This window comes from Dipteris shenzhenensis, chromosome 24, assembly GCF_047967505.1.
Source record: "Dipteris shenzhenensis isolate YYH24624 ecotype China chromosome 24, Dip_SZ_1.0, whole genome shotgun sequence".
NCBI lineage: Eukaryota > Viridiplantae > Streptophyta > Polypodiopsida > Gleicheniales > Dipteridaceae > Dipteris > Dipteris shenzhenensis.
This window is the reverse complement of record NC_141619.1, coordinates 15,023,934-15,038,511: the sequence shown is the minus strand read 5'-3', so window position 1 is coordinate 15,038,511 and position 14,578 is coordinate 15,023,934. Positions and strand designations below refer to the sequence as shown.

Below are 14,578 nucleotides of genomic sequence, written 5' to 3'. Positions count from 1 at the left end.
CTACCTGTCGGCTTGTCTTAAGAAATGCAATCACTGATAACTACCGATGTTCTAAGCTTCATGTTAGCCCAGTGCTCATTGACAGACCAACATACTCCTTTCCTTTGGATCATCACCTTCTTAAGAAAGAGGGTGAGCATGTTGCTCTGATACCAATTGAAACCATTTTCAAACAGCTCTCACTCACTTCCTCTCTCTACAAAACATTAGGGCCCAGGACAACATGTTGGGCTGGACCCCCCCGAAGGAATTTATTACTTGAGAAATCTCAATACAAAAGCCATATTTATATTTATATCCAGTGCTATATTTATATGCTCATAAATTTACAAGATGGGAATTCTCCAAAATGGAGAGTATCCCAAAGATCAGAAACAGAAAAAGAAAAGCTCTATGCAAGATGCATCTAGATCACCCTCATGGCAGGCATCATATAAGGATTGCCGAAATGAGGCTCGGAAGGATTCATATGACTTGTGAATCTGCCGGCCCAAGTATGCCAAATTATGCTCACTCCAGATTGTCCAAAGGGCCCAATATCTCACCCAAGAGAGAAATAGTGAGTATTGAGACAAAGACCTCATAAATCTGCCAAATAGCCAAAAATGTTTCCCAAATCTGTGACTCGGGAAACGAAGCCGAAGATGATTTGAAATCCTCCCGAGGAGGTTCCTAGAACACGGGCATTGCCAAAGCAAATGGGGGACAGTCTCTGAAGGAGCGTGACATCTCAAACATGTGGATGGTGCAATGCGATGTTTGGCAAGTGTGACTCCCACTGACAATGTGCCTGTCATGCATCTCCAAAGAAAAAGTCTTTGTTTTAAAGGCATTTTACACTTCCATAATATCTGGAGATTCTTCCGCCACCATGAGAGGGGCTTCCTGATATGCCACAGAGTATTAGCATATTGCTGAATCCATGGAGCAGGCAGAAGAACCGTGTAGGCTTTGATGGAGGTCAAGGCAGGCAGAGGAACAGGATGAGAGCATGTAGCAGATGGTTGGCTGTGTCAGCCACAGGGGAAACAGGTAGAAAAGAATGTAACAAATCAGCAATTTTCTTCCATATCAACCTATGGTGCATTCCCAATGCATAGGACGCAGTGGCCTGAGGAAAAGATAAGACATAACCCTGATTATCTACCACATCATGTATGTATCTAATGCCCAATTTCATGAGGTTGTATGCCCGAACAGGTTCTTGTAAAGCGAGTGGAATGTCAAAGATGGCACTCCAATGAATACTTTCTTTCCTCATTGAGTTTGTCCCCGATTGTCCCCGAGCAATTACGAGAAGCCCATTTGACCTTAGAAAGTACTTGTTTCCAGTCAAGTATTAGAGCAGTAGAGAAAAGACAGCCAGGTATCTTTCCTACAAATCTCCCAATGACAACCTCCCAATGATCAGTAGTCCAATGACCATAAGCAGAAGTCCTCATGTTGACACACATGGATGCTATCATACAAGTCCATGGCTGTTGTTGGCGGAAAAAAGTATGGAGCATAGTCGCCTTCCTTGCAAGTACATGATATCTTATATTGAGGAGCCGTAAGGCCATCCTAGCCAGGGGACTTGTATTTGCTGAGGTGGAGCAATGCATTATCAAGCTCTGTATCAGTAAAAGGTCTCTCCAAGGTGAGAGCATCATCCATTTCCACTATTTCAGAAACATATTGGAGGAATTCACTCCTCGCATCTATCATTTGATTTGATGGGGAACCAGGAGCAGAGAACAATTTTTGAAAATAATTTTGGCATTCATCTTGGAGATCAGAGAAAGAGTGCGTCCAAAAGCCATCTAGCTTCCTTACCTTGAGACATGAATTTTTCTGTCGAGTAGCATGTAGGCCCTGGAAAAAGGCTTTTGATGAGCAGCCCTTATCCACGAGGGGCTTCATTCTTGCTCTGATTTGCCATTTGTGCAATTTCCTCTGATCATTAGCAGTCAATTTAATCCGAGCATGTGAAAGGGAATCATTTTCTGATAGAGGCCTTAAATGTGAGAATTCAGTCAATTGTTGTGCTGTCCTTTTTGCCCATTTGACCTAATTCCTCCATTTAGTCATATGCCAGTTTCCATACTCCCTAATGGCATTCTGTATATGAGAGACAAAGCTATCCCAAGCATAGTCCATGTCCTCCTGGGCATGCAAAGGCAAGGGATGAATTGCAAGTCTGTATCATTTGCTGGAAATAGTGATGTCGGAAATAAGCCTGATTAACATGCAATAATCTACTGGAAAGGGGTGGCACACACGCACGCACGCACCCACACACACACACACTTTTTTTAGTAATTCCATGGGCTTGTATTATAAGATTAATATTGTACAAAGAGACTCTCCTAAAAGTGGAGAGCCCAAATTAAAAACACAAATAAACTATCTCCATGCAGGACCTGTCTAGATCTCCTTCCTTACAGGCATCATAAACAGATTGCCTTAAGGAAGCTCTGAAGAATTCATAGGGCTGATGGAAGTGTTTGTGCAAGTATGCCATATTATGTTCAGTCCAGAGGTCCATAGAGCCCAAAATCTAATCCAGTGAAGGAGTAGAGAATAAGGTCGCAAATGGAGTAGAACATCTGCCAAAAAGCTAAAAAAATTTCCCAAATGTGGTATTCAGGAATCTAAGACATAAGAACCTTGAAATCTTTGGAGTCAAAAGCATGGAGCATTGACAAAACCATAATAAGTGTGATACTGTCTCTGCATGTGCCTGGCATCTTAAACAGGTAGCTGTGGCAGTAGCTATCTTCCTCTTAACCAAAGTAGTTCCAACTGGCAATGTGCCAGTAATGCATCGCCAAAGAAATAGTCTTTGTTTGAGAGGCAGCTTGGCCTTCCATAAAATACTCAAGTTCCTTGACCACCAAGAGAGGGGTTTTTGCATATGCCATAAATAATTTGCATGAGTGTGTATCCACGGCATGGGCTACAGAAGTCTGTATGTTGTCATAGAGGTGAGTTTGCTTATAGGCACAGGGCGCATATTCAGGCCTTTGGGACATAACTTCCAGTCAGCTAACTTGTTATCATGTGAGAACTGGGGAATAGGCAATAAAGGCTCAGAAGATCTTTTATTTTCGTGCATTCCAAGATTGTATTTGGCCATGATCTGAGGAAAAGTAAGAAGTAGCCCCTGATCATCTATCACATCTGCACTGCATCTGACACCCATTTTGCTCAAATTATATGATCTAACAGGCTCCTGACAAGCAAGGGGAGGATAAAAAACTGCACTCCAATATATGCTCTCACTCCTCAAAGAGCTGTTATGGGGGTTTGCAGGATCCCATTTGATATTAGATAGGACCTCTTTCCAATCATGAATGAGTGCCGAGGCAAAGGGGGAGTTTGGGATTTTTCCCATAAATTTTCCAAGTAAAAGCTCCCAGGCATCCACTTCCCATTTACCATAAAAAAGTGTCTGCATAGTCTGACACATATAGGAAAGCATTCTTGTCCATGGTTGTTCTTGCTTAAAGAAGGTGAGCAGCATTAATTCCATTTTCAACAAACGGAATGCCTTCTTGGAGGCCTTATTCTTCCATAGCATGTCCATGGCTTTTGACATATAGGCTGCAATTTCTTGATCTGTCCAATGTAAGAGTGGCAGAAAGAATTGTATGTATGCCATAACAATGGACTGCACAATCCTGAAACGGACATGAAGTGGCTAAGTGGCAGTTTTCCAATAATTTAGCTTTGCATTTAGCTTGTCTAATATCCAATTAAGCTGCTGTTTTCTAGTGACCAGCCAGCCAATAGGATATCCCAGGTGCCTGATAAGAACATGAGGATCTAAAATCTCTCCTGGCCAAAGTATGGCATGCCAATCTCGACTCTTTAAGGATATTAGTTTGGATTTCTCAAAATGAACATGCAGTCCCACTGCCAGTCCCCCCCCCCACAGAGGGTTTTGAAGGAGGATATTGTGCTTCTCTAATATGCATTTTGAACATTTCGTCTTTTCTGCAGGTATGGAGGTTGCAAGCAGCATTAGGAGAACAGGCGGAGAGAACCAAATACCAGCAGGAGGAGTTCAGCAGGCTGCAAAATGTACCTTGAAGACTGCTTTTAAAATTTGCTATGACGTGTCTCTTTACTCTGCGAAGTACAAATGTAACATTGAAGTTTTTTTTTTGTTTCTAAGCAACTGTTTCATTTCAGGAAAAAGTCCTCTGTAGAGTGTGTTTTGAAAGAGACATTGCAGTGGTACTATTGCCTTGTCGCCATCGTGTCCTTTGCAAGTAAGGCTTTCATCCACAATTGATTACTGAATACTCCACAGAAAATGGTTCATTTAAGAACTTGAAAGTAGATCAACATATTGGATTTTTTGGGGGGGTATGTTTCCCCAGTTTTGACCTAGATAGCTGCTGCTTGATTCTTATGCTTTGAATGATCTAGAATTTGACAACAAGAAATAAATCAGTGCCATGATTAATACAACGGAGGTTCATTTGAAGTAATATCAATCAAGCACTTTGCACTATCTCAAGATTCTCTTTATGAGTCCAAGCTAATCTATCTTGGAACCTAATTGACTTAGTTATAGATCATGATCACTCTTAGGATTCATCCACCTTAGATTAGTGTTGTCTCATTAGAGTAGATTAGAATCCATAGGAGAGCTCGGTCCATGTGCTTCAACATGGTATTAGAGCTTAGGTCCTAGCTCTCGTAAATTAGATGTAGATTTTTTGATTGAGAGATCTCTTCTACCTGGAGAAATTCCTGTCATGCATTAGAAATTTTCGTTCGTATTTCTTGAGAGGTTCATGAGTGATTCCTTTGTGAAAGAAGGTGAGTTCTTCTTCTCTTCTGAAAGAGATAGAGAGCAAGCTTGTTTCGAGAGAGAAAGAGTCTCTCTGTTATGAGAGATCTAAGAGGAAGAGAGAGATTTCTCTCCATGAGAGGTTTGTGAGGGAAGTTCTTCGAGACGACTTCAAGCAACTAAGCCTCGACCTTCTACAACTTCAAAGAATTAAGCAAGGCAGCTGCAAGCCCGAACTCTCTGTGTAAGGCTAGCCACCTCTAGACGCCTCCTTGTTGCATCTGTCCCAAGCCGCATCAACAAGCTCAACCTTCAAGCTCCCGTGGCTCAACCTTCAAGCTCCCGTGACTTCTTCTGCCTTGTGCGACTCCAAATGTCTGGCTCCTAAACGGCCGACTAACCACAACAGCAATGGCTTCCTCATCCATAGACAAAGCCATGTTGCCTATTAAGAAGCCGTGACCTGCTACTCCAAAGCTACGGGCCACCGTCCCTCCTTCAGCTGGCTCTTGCTTTCCATACGCAACCTTGAATACCTATATCTCCTTGCGCCATCTCTAGCGACTCTTGCTAGCAGCCCTACAACTTCCATCTACATAGACGCAAGTCACCCATGGCCTCAACCGACTCCAACCTCCACATGTAGAAGCGCCTCCCGTCCAAGTCCCCCAGACCAATGACACAGCTCGTTTGCCTACCGTCTATAGCCTCATTTGCCTCCGGTTGAGCCGACCTTAGAAGAAACTCCCCACAGCGTCGCCGTCCAGCAGACCCCTCCACAGCCTTCACCGCGTCGATGTCGTAGCTACAAATCCTCAAAGCTTTCATTCTTCTCTAAGGTCTAACCTTAGGACATGTGGCAGCTGTTGGCAGAGACACGTGGCAGTAGATAAGGAAGGGTAGTCAACATGACCTTGGTTAAGTATGGCCTTGAGTTAAGTTTCTGGTTAGATTAAAATTACCATGGTTAAACTTGCTACCTTGGGTTAACTAAGCTGGGTTAAAAGGTCACCACAGTGCGTCCATATGTGTATCTAGTGTAAAGATAGGGTTAAGCTACTTTAACCCTAAACACTGTTAGTTGCATGGAACATGTGAAGTTTTACTATTTTTGTTGTTGCTGCTGCTGCTGTTATTATTATGATTATTTCCTCCTCACCCTCTTCATTTTACAGCGGGCTATACCTAGGGCTAAGAGTTAGCATAGGATTTCTAAGCCAAGTCCTTGGGGAGATCTTTAAATGGACCTAGGGGAGTACCTTGGATTGAGGATCCCTAGCAGAAATGCTTTTACAAGAGAGCATTTCCTAAGGTTGGTCTGAATGAGCTTTGTGTCTCTAGAAGGATATGAAGACATCCTCATGTATTCAAAGGGAACACAAGAGAGGTGTTGAGAGAAGGATAAGGCAGAGATGCTCACAAATTTTCTGAGGGATACTCGTGATCAAGACTAGTAGAATTCAAGGGGTTCATTGTGTTACATTATCCCTCTTTGTTCAGTTACTGTTTAGAGAATGGATAAGTTAATTCCCTTTGTATGACAAGAAAGAATACTTTGCAGTTGGGGGCACCCAGCCTAGATACATTTTGGATTGAGGCTTGAGATGAAGCCATGCAGCTTGTCGTCCTCAGTTAAGCCATCAATCTCCAATACCAGTCTGGTGAACTAGGAGATGTAGGCAGTCAGGGAGCCAGTTTGCTTCCAACTGTCGAAGTTTTGAACATGCTTGAAAGTTGTATTGGCAGGCATAAACCGCGTACAAAGCACATGTTCAGAATGATTGCATGTGGTTACACGTTTGCCATATTTGAGAGGTGTCTTTGCCACCAGAGAAAGGAACTGCCTTTCAATAGTGAGGCAGCCAATGCTATCTTCTTGCTATCAGATAGATTGATAATATTAAAAGATAATCACATTTTTGCGAGCTGTTGGCCGAGGATGGCGGTTCCTCTGACCAGAGTAGGCTTCTGGGAGTAATAAGTTCAATTGTTTTTGACATAGAAGCTTGTAGGAGATGATAAAGAACACAGAGTTTGTCATTTTCTACCCCTGTATTAAATTGTCTTGTTGCGAGTGTATGGAGGAGGCTAAATTCGCCATGTACTGAGCACACTCTCAAAGTCTGAAGCTGATGGGCTTGAGCCAAGAGGGTAGCCATATTATCCTGTAATTGAGAGATCTGATGCTGCTGAAGGGGGGGGGTGTTGTGAAGGGTCAACAGGAGTATTGGCTGAATACATATCACCTGTGAGCTGAGTTGTTGGATGTGCCTTAGGGGCTCATGGTGAATACATAATTGGAAGTCTTGAAGCGAGGGTGTGTAAACAGTGTGCTCTAGTTTGTGCCATGATGAAGAGGATCTGGGCTGCTCTCTAAAATTTCTCATCCCAGAAGGAAAAAAGGGTAGAGCAGGGATGCAGGTCAACCATCAAAATCTGGTAGCGGGGGTATTGGGCAGTGCAAAATTACTGATATAGAAACTGGTATTGTAACCCGTGAAGTAGGTGTTCGCTTCAGAGTCCATGGATCTGGTACGTGATAAGTTGCTGCTGTTGGCAAGCAGGTTATATCTCGGGGAGGAAGGAACCTCTGGGGTAGATAAATGTCTTGGTGAACGTAGAAAACCTGTAGGAACCTACCCAGTGGGATATGTTTGTGCCAGTATATCGGGAGTATAACTGGGTGAGGCTGGCCAAACTGGGTTGCCTCGATGGACAACCAGCTCAAGAGGAGGATCTTGGTAACACATGGTCTCGTGAAATACCACCTCAACTGCTTGGGGAAAGAGAGCCTCTTGGTAATAAGTAAAGGCGTGATCAAGATCTTGTGGATAACATGTGACGCATAATATCCACAATAAAAATAACATGTTGACTAATTAGTTGTGATGCTTGATTATCACTTAATTAATTATAGCCGGCGGTCCCCTCTGAGGAGGGCTGAGATAGGTCAGCGGACCTGGAGGATAGGAGAGTCTCACACACCCTGCGGATTGCTATTAGACAGATACGAGTCTCGTCTCACCAGTTGTGGATTGAGGCTGGGAGAGCAGCCGGCATACCTGGAGAGCAGCGGGTCTGTAGACTATGCACGATCGGGGAGGTCGAGACAGAGGAGCATTTTCTCTGTGTCTGTCCGGCCTACTATGATATCCGAGGGCGATACCACTGTCTCTTTCAGGAGGGGCTCAGCTTCAGACCACTCACACGACTGATACATTTCCCCGACCAGGTTTGCATTGGGCTCTACCTGATTGAGATGCGAAGACACAGAGATTCCCTTGTGCGGCAGGCCACAGATCAGCTACAGTTGATGCCTCAGGACACCGAGCTAGACCGAGCACAGACACACGTCACTGATTTTTATGCATTTGAGCCAACACCAGATGAGATCAAGGGGGAGGAGCTCGAGGAGACGAGAGCACTATGGATGTGGCTGGGGAGAGACACGGAGACCACACACGGCATGTGGGGCGACGAGAGCACGCACGATTGAGGTCCGACCTATCTCAACCCTCCTCAGAGGGGACCGCCAGAGACGAGGCATTACTCTCGATGTAGCCCATTGGATACAGAAATCCAAGAGAGCGCGTCCCCCGCCACCGCGGGAGATAGCCCGGCAGACACAAAGACGTGAGCTCTTTGCATCACATTAGAGGGCCACCAGGGAGCCGGGTTATATAGAGCTTGCACATGTACTTGGAGCTCTGGTTCTGACCAGTACTTGATTGCTCTTTTCCTACTATTTTGCACTAGCTTTTTGCATTTTTAGCACTTAGCACTCAGCAGGGCTCACTAAAGGGCCTTAGTGAGCCCTTTGCTTCCGCCCATAGTGGCTTGTATGGGTTACATATATTTTGTACCTTGTCTCATAGACCCGCGAGGTCTCCTGAAGAAGTTAATACACCTCTCTCTCTCTCTCTCTCTCTCTCTCTCTCTCTCTCTCTGCTTGCTGGCTCTCACTCAATTGCCGGCTACCTCTCAACAACTAATGCCTCGTCTTTTGCGGTCCCGTCTGAGGAGGGCTGAGATTCGGCCTCAATCGTGCGTGCTCTGGTCGCCCCACGTGTCGTGTGTGGTCTCCGCGTTTCTCGTCCAGCCACATCTTGGTGATGGGTCTCACTGCTGTTGATTCATAGTGCTCTCATCTCCTTGAGCTCCTCCCCCTTGATCTCATCTGGTATTGGCTCAAAGGGGTAAAAATCAGTGATGCGTGTCTGTGCTCGGTCTAGCTCGGTGTTCTGAGGCATCAACTGTAGCTGATCTCTGGCGTGCACAAGGGAATCTCTGTGTCTCCGCATCTCAATCAGGTAGAGCCCAATGCAAACTTGGTCGGGGAAATGTATCAGTTGTGTGAGTGGTCCGAAGCCGTGCCCTTCCTGAAAGAGACTATGGTACGCCCTCGGATCTCATAGTAGGCCAGACACATGGAAAATGCTCCTCTGTCTCAACCTCCCCCATCGTGCATGGTCTACAGACTCACTGCTCTCTAGGTATGATGGCCACTCTCCCAGCCTCAATCCACAACTGGTGGGACGAGACTCGTATCTGTCCGATAGCAATCCGCAAGGCGTGTGAGACTTTCCTATCCTCGAGGTAATGGGGCGTGATGATGAGACCATGCTTCGATATCCTCAGAAAGTGGTCATGATAGAAATGGGTCTTGGTGGGAAACGCGTGTCCCCCCCCAAGCCCGAGATGTGTGGAGTTGGAAGAGGTCTAACCGTATGATACGGTTAATCTCATCATGTGGATTGAGCTCTGGTGGTGCATCCACGCTGTACTGAAAGGGGGGGGAGTCTATCCATCTGGATACCGTGGCTATCAAACCATGTGGACACCCGCGCATACCATGCTGTGTCAAAGCCTCTCTGTCAGTCATCAGGATGACTCTAGTGCCAGTCTCGGTAATCTCCTGTTAGGTAGGGCTCAAGCTTTGTGGAGAAAAGTCATGGTTTGGAAGAGGGCATCCACCTGGAGAGATGTCATGGCGAACTCTGCCTGTATGATCTGATGGGGAATTGAAGGCTTACTCCGAATCATCCTTAGATCCCATGATCACTTGTAGCCTCTCAAATCCCTTCTAGTCAGTAGCTGAAAGGTCACTCCCCCAAAAAGGTGCGGCATACATGGCAGTCCGTCTCACGAGAGTGTTAAAAAGCTAGCCCTTTGTTGGTGATCATGGAAATGCGCCTAGAAGCATTGTGTCTCTGATCGGGCCAGGGCACCCTTCCCTCGTGTGAGTCGTGCTCTGGTAGCATGGGTCATTGTAAAGCCTGGTCCTGTGAATACTGCCCCTAGGGACATGTAGGACTGCACTATCTCCACTGGCTCCCCTCGGTAAGTGAAACTATGTCGACGTTGATGTCGATGAAGCACTGCTTGGGATGTGTTGAAGATCATAACCTTGGTTTTCCCAAGGTTGACTATCATGTCCCTCTCTGTGCAGAACATCTCCAAGGCCTCCAAGTGTTTTTGCAATCTCTCGGCTGAGGACGAAATGAGGACTATGTCGTCTACATATAGTAGTATCTGTACCATCAAATCAGCCAATAGGGAGATCTCTCCTCCCAGGCGATCAACAAAGGATGTGATCTCATCAATGTATAGCCCAAAGAGAGTTGTGAGAGGGGGCAACCTTGCTTCACCCCTATGGTGCTCTCAACCCAATCTAATAGCCCCCTAGGAGAGCGGGCTTGCCCTTTGACGGACTCGTATAGACTCATCACTCCCTAGATCATGACCTCTGGGAGATGCAGCTCCTGTAGTCGCTTGATCAGGCAAAGAGCGAGGGAGTGTGTCAAAAGCCTTCCGAAAGTCTACGAAGTAAGTGTAGACCTTCTGGCACCTCGACTTCGCCTCCTTGATGATGGCTCTTAGGGTAAGAATATGGTCCAGTGTGGAGTGTTGTCTTCGGAAACCTGCCTGCCCAAGAGCTCGTTGTCCATGGTCCTCTGTATGGCTATTGATCGCCCCTCTAGTACCGATCCATAAATCTTAGCCAGAGTGTGGCCAATCATGAGAGTGCGGTAGTCCCCAGTATCCATGGGGTCCCTCGCCTTATGTATCGGTACAATTGTGGTAAGTGCTCCAAGTAGGTGGGAAACCGTGGCATACCGCATGGTTGAACAGCTGCGCTAGAACTGGGGCGAAGACCTCCTGTCCATGTGCAAAATGCTTTGTACGTAGCCCATAGGATGATGTATTCGGAGGAAAGTAGCACACCGCAATGAAGATCGGTCATGCCTTTCGTAACTGAACTCTAATCCACATGTGTCGTGCATGTTCCTCTTTCCTAACCACTGAAAGGAGTGGCCTAAGAGCTGATTTGAAGAGGACAACCACACCCCCAGAGCCTCATACTCGACTATCCTTCCTCAGTTCCCTCCTGTGGGCAGACTCCCATGTGTATCCTTTCACGGTGGGCAGCCCTCTCTTTGGGCTCTCGTGTGTCTCGGTATAGAAAACTGTGTCCCTGTCAGTGTATGTCTCCAGGAAACCTCCTGGGTCAAACCAGAGGGTGCCATTGCAGTTCCAAACCGCCATTTTCAAACCCCCTTGAGCTCTCTTCTCCTGGGTCTGACACCGTCATGTTCTGTCTATTTCTCCTTCTTCTCTTCCTTCCCTTTCTCCCGTGTCTACTCTCTCTCTGATAATCACTTTTCCATCCCTATAGGCAGCCCATTTACCTGTGTCTCTTGCTGCCATAACCCCATTCCCTCTCTCCGGTGTGCCTGCTGCAGCAGTGTGAGGTCATCATCCAAGTATATTCTAGTCCCCTTCAACGTTGCCCTCATGCCTCATGCTCATGAGGGTAGACCTGTCCACAGTTGTTCGGAGTTTCATTACAAGGGGTCTTGTTGGGGCCTCAACTTTACCAACCCTCCATGCTGTCTCGCATGTGAGGTTGACTCCCATTTTGGTAAACAAAATCTTGGCATCTGACATGGGGGTGTCTCCAACTGTTAAGCCTCTGACTAAGACATTTAAAGCCTTGTTGTTCCTTCTTTTCTCTTCCTCCAGAGCTTCAGAGATGATCTCTTTCTTGGGGCTGCTGCACCCTTCGTAACCACATTCTTCCATTCTAGCATATATGCTTTCCCTTTAGTGATTTGCTGTGTGAACTCAGCATGCTTCCCTTGCATGGTAGTTTGTAGGGCTGCCATCTCCTTCTTGAGCTTCTCATTCTCATATTTCAGCACTTCCATTGCATTGCACGTCCCTTCCGGTGTCCCTTGCATGTACCTCAGCTGCTGTAATTCTGTCCCCATGGCTTGCATTTTGTCATTGAGGCTGGTCTTTTTCGCTTCCCATGTTTCTTTCTCCTTCTCCCATTTATCTTTCTTGCTTTTCTCCTTCGTCCATTCCTCTTGCATACGCCCTCGTCGTTTCTTCATTTCATTCAATGTTTTGTCAATGTATGGTTTTTCTGCCATCAGTGCCACATTGGTGGTCTCGAGGCTATCTACTTTCTCAACCAAAGTGATACAAATTTTACTGAGGTGAGTCAAGACCTCGGAAGTATTCTTGGGTGGTGAACCTGCCATGTAGACTGTCATTGCACTTTTGAGAGCTTTTACATAGCTCTGTGTCGTCATGATCCAACAATGCGTTTACTGTTCACTGTTCACTGTTTATTGCATAAGATATAATTAAAGAAAAAATAGCATCCCAAAAGTCCCCTTCAAATGTCCCCTTCTCTGGAAATTTCAAAAAACAGATTTGATAACGGAGTATGCTGATTTGCTGATTTTTCCGCTCTTTTCTTGCAGGTCCTTCTTGCTTGGTCCCTGTGGGTTTGTCCACAACCTGTGTGTGTGTGTGTGTGTGTGTGTGAGAGAGAGAGAGAGAGAGAGAGAGAGGCTGTAGGGGACACAGCTTGAGAGACAAGGGCTGGGGGAAATATAAGGGCGGTGACAAATGCTTCTAGAGGAATCTAGAAGGCTAGTCGTCTTCCCATTTACTAACTTTTCACTTAGCTTAATTTATTCCATGCTCCTTCGACTAGTACAAATTCAGTAATAAAACTCATTGTGGGGGGGCCTATTGCCTTTGAGGCCTTTGCATATAAGACCACTGGTCACACTAGAGAGTCGAAAGGGAGTGACTTTGTTTTCATGTTCTAGAAGTTTGCTCTCTCTCCAACCTCTACAGTGAGACATGGGCATGGCCAAGAATGCTTGTGTTGTTTCATAGTAAACTTGGGACCTGTTAAAATGCATCCCAGTATAAATAGGAATAGGCTATCTCAATCCATCCCCTTGCAAGGGCAAAATCCTAGGCCTCAATGACGTCGAAGATCATTAACTTAGCTTTAGATGAACTTGCTCATTTAGAGGCTGAAGAGGTAAGAGATAAGGGGCACCCTTATTTCACCCCAATGGTGCTGCTTACCTCCTTTGAAAGCCATTGTGTGGTGCACACTCTGCTTATGACTCTCATACAAAGCCATGATTACCCAAATAAGGTAATGTGGATCCTTGGGCCTTGTACTAGTGGGATGAGGTGGGTTCCTGGTACTGAATTGAAAGCCTTTCTAAAATCCACAAGGAATAGGGTACTCTTTGTTTTAGATGTGGCTTCTTAAAGGGTGAGATGTGGTCTAGTGTAGACTTGTCTCCCTTGGGAAGCCGCTTGTGGGAGCGCTTGCATGCATGCATTCTTTGTGCACTCATTGATGTGTGTTTGGAGAGTTAACTCATATAACTTGGCCATCAAGTGGACTACCATGATTGTTTGGTAGTTTCTTTCTTCCATGGGATCTTCTCTCTTATGGACCAGTATGATAGTATGTGCTCGAGGAGGTGAGAAGGCGGCATGCCTTTGTAGAAGGCTTCATTGAAGGGTTTGGCTAAGATTGTAGCATCCATTTATACAAAGGTCTATCTTGAGATTGAAATTGCACTAAGTATCATTTTTTAAGACAATGAGTTTGGGCATGTTCTTGGATTCGTCTAGATATATATGGTGATCTTCTTACTAGGAGTTTCACACAAACTTATTTAGAATTATTGCTTATAAAAGATGAGAGAGAGACAGAGAGAGAGAGAGAGAGATAGATATTTGAGTTTTTCGCGGTTTATCTTGTCCAGTTTCTGCTCAGAGAAATGTAAGAATTGCCCAGTGTGTCGTGGATGCATAACAGAGCGAATGCCAGTGTATGATGTATAAATGTACCAATACCACCATACAACAAATTACAAATTTCCAGCCAACACATTACAATGTAAAGCTATGTGTGCTGGTGGGGTTCCATGCATATTTGGAATCCCTTTTACAAAGTCCTAGATGATTCTAGGTTTGCACATGTAAATGGTACCATTGGTGTAATATTATTGGAATTGGATCTAATAGCATAAGAATCATAGTCGGAAATGATCTTGCCTTTTGGAACCTTGTACATGCTATGCAAAAAATTCATCTTCTTGAAAATGCATTGCCTTTTGGCTAGCATTCACCTGTTATGCAAGTTCTAGCTTTTGAATCTGTATGAAATCTTGGATGTGAGATATTACTTGGTTGTTGAAAGTCAAGATCAATGGCAACGCACACTATGCATTTTCTCATATGTGTGTGAACTCCGTGTCTGAAGTATCAATTTCACCAAGGCTATCTGCTTGTAGTTGGCTTCCTATCTAGGAGATGGCTGGCCTTTCTTATAGAAAAGGGGAGGGATCTTATTTGTTAATCCAAAGACTAGTATGGGTGGGCGGAGGTGGGGTGTGAAGGGGTGTCAATGCGATGGCTATACTACACATAATAGTTTTGTCGAGCCAAGTGAATTTACAGTAAAGA

The 14,578-nt window shown here is 45.2% G+C and overlaps 1 protein-coding gene across 2 annotated transcripts in view; it reads left to right on the top strand.

Annotated features, from left to right (window-relative positions):
• Positions 1-14,319, top strand: part of LOC147886263 (uncharacterized) — a 133,392-nt gene extending 119,073 nt beyond the window's left edge. Inside the window, exons 12-14 of one of the 2 annotated variants that reach the window (XM_087395170.1) lie at positions 3,985-4,065; positions 4,177-4,256; positions 13,876-14,319. In XM_087395170.1, the coding sequence (XP_087251296.1) occupies positions 3,985-4,065; positions 4,177-4,256; positions 13,876-13,954 (240 nt within the window). In that variant the 3' untranslated portion in view covers positions 13,955-14,319. The remainder of the gene's footprint in view (positions 1-3,984; positions 4,066-4,176; positions 4,257-13,875) is intronic. The other variant, XM_087395171.1, reaches the window with a different exon arrangement.
• Positions 14,320-14,578: the final 259 nt, after the last annotated feature.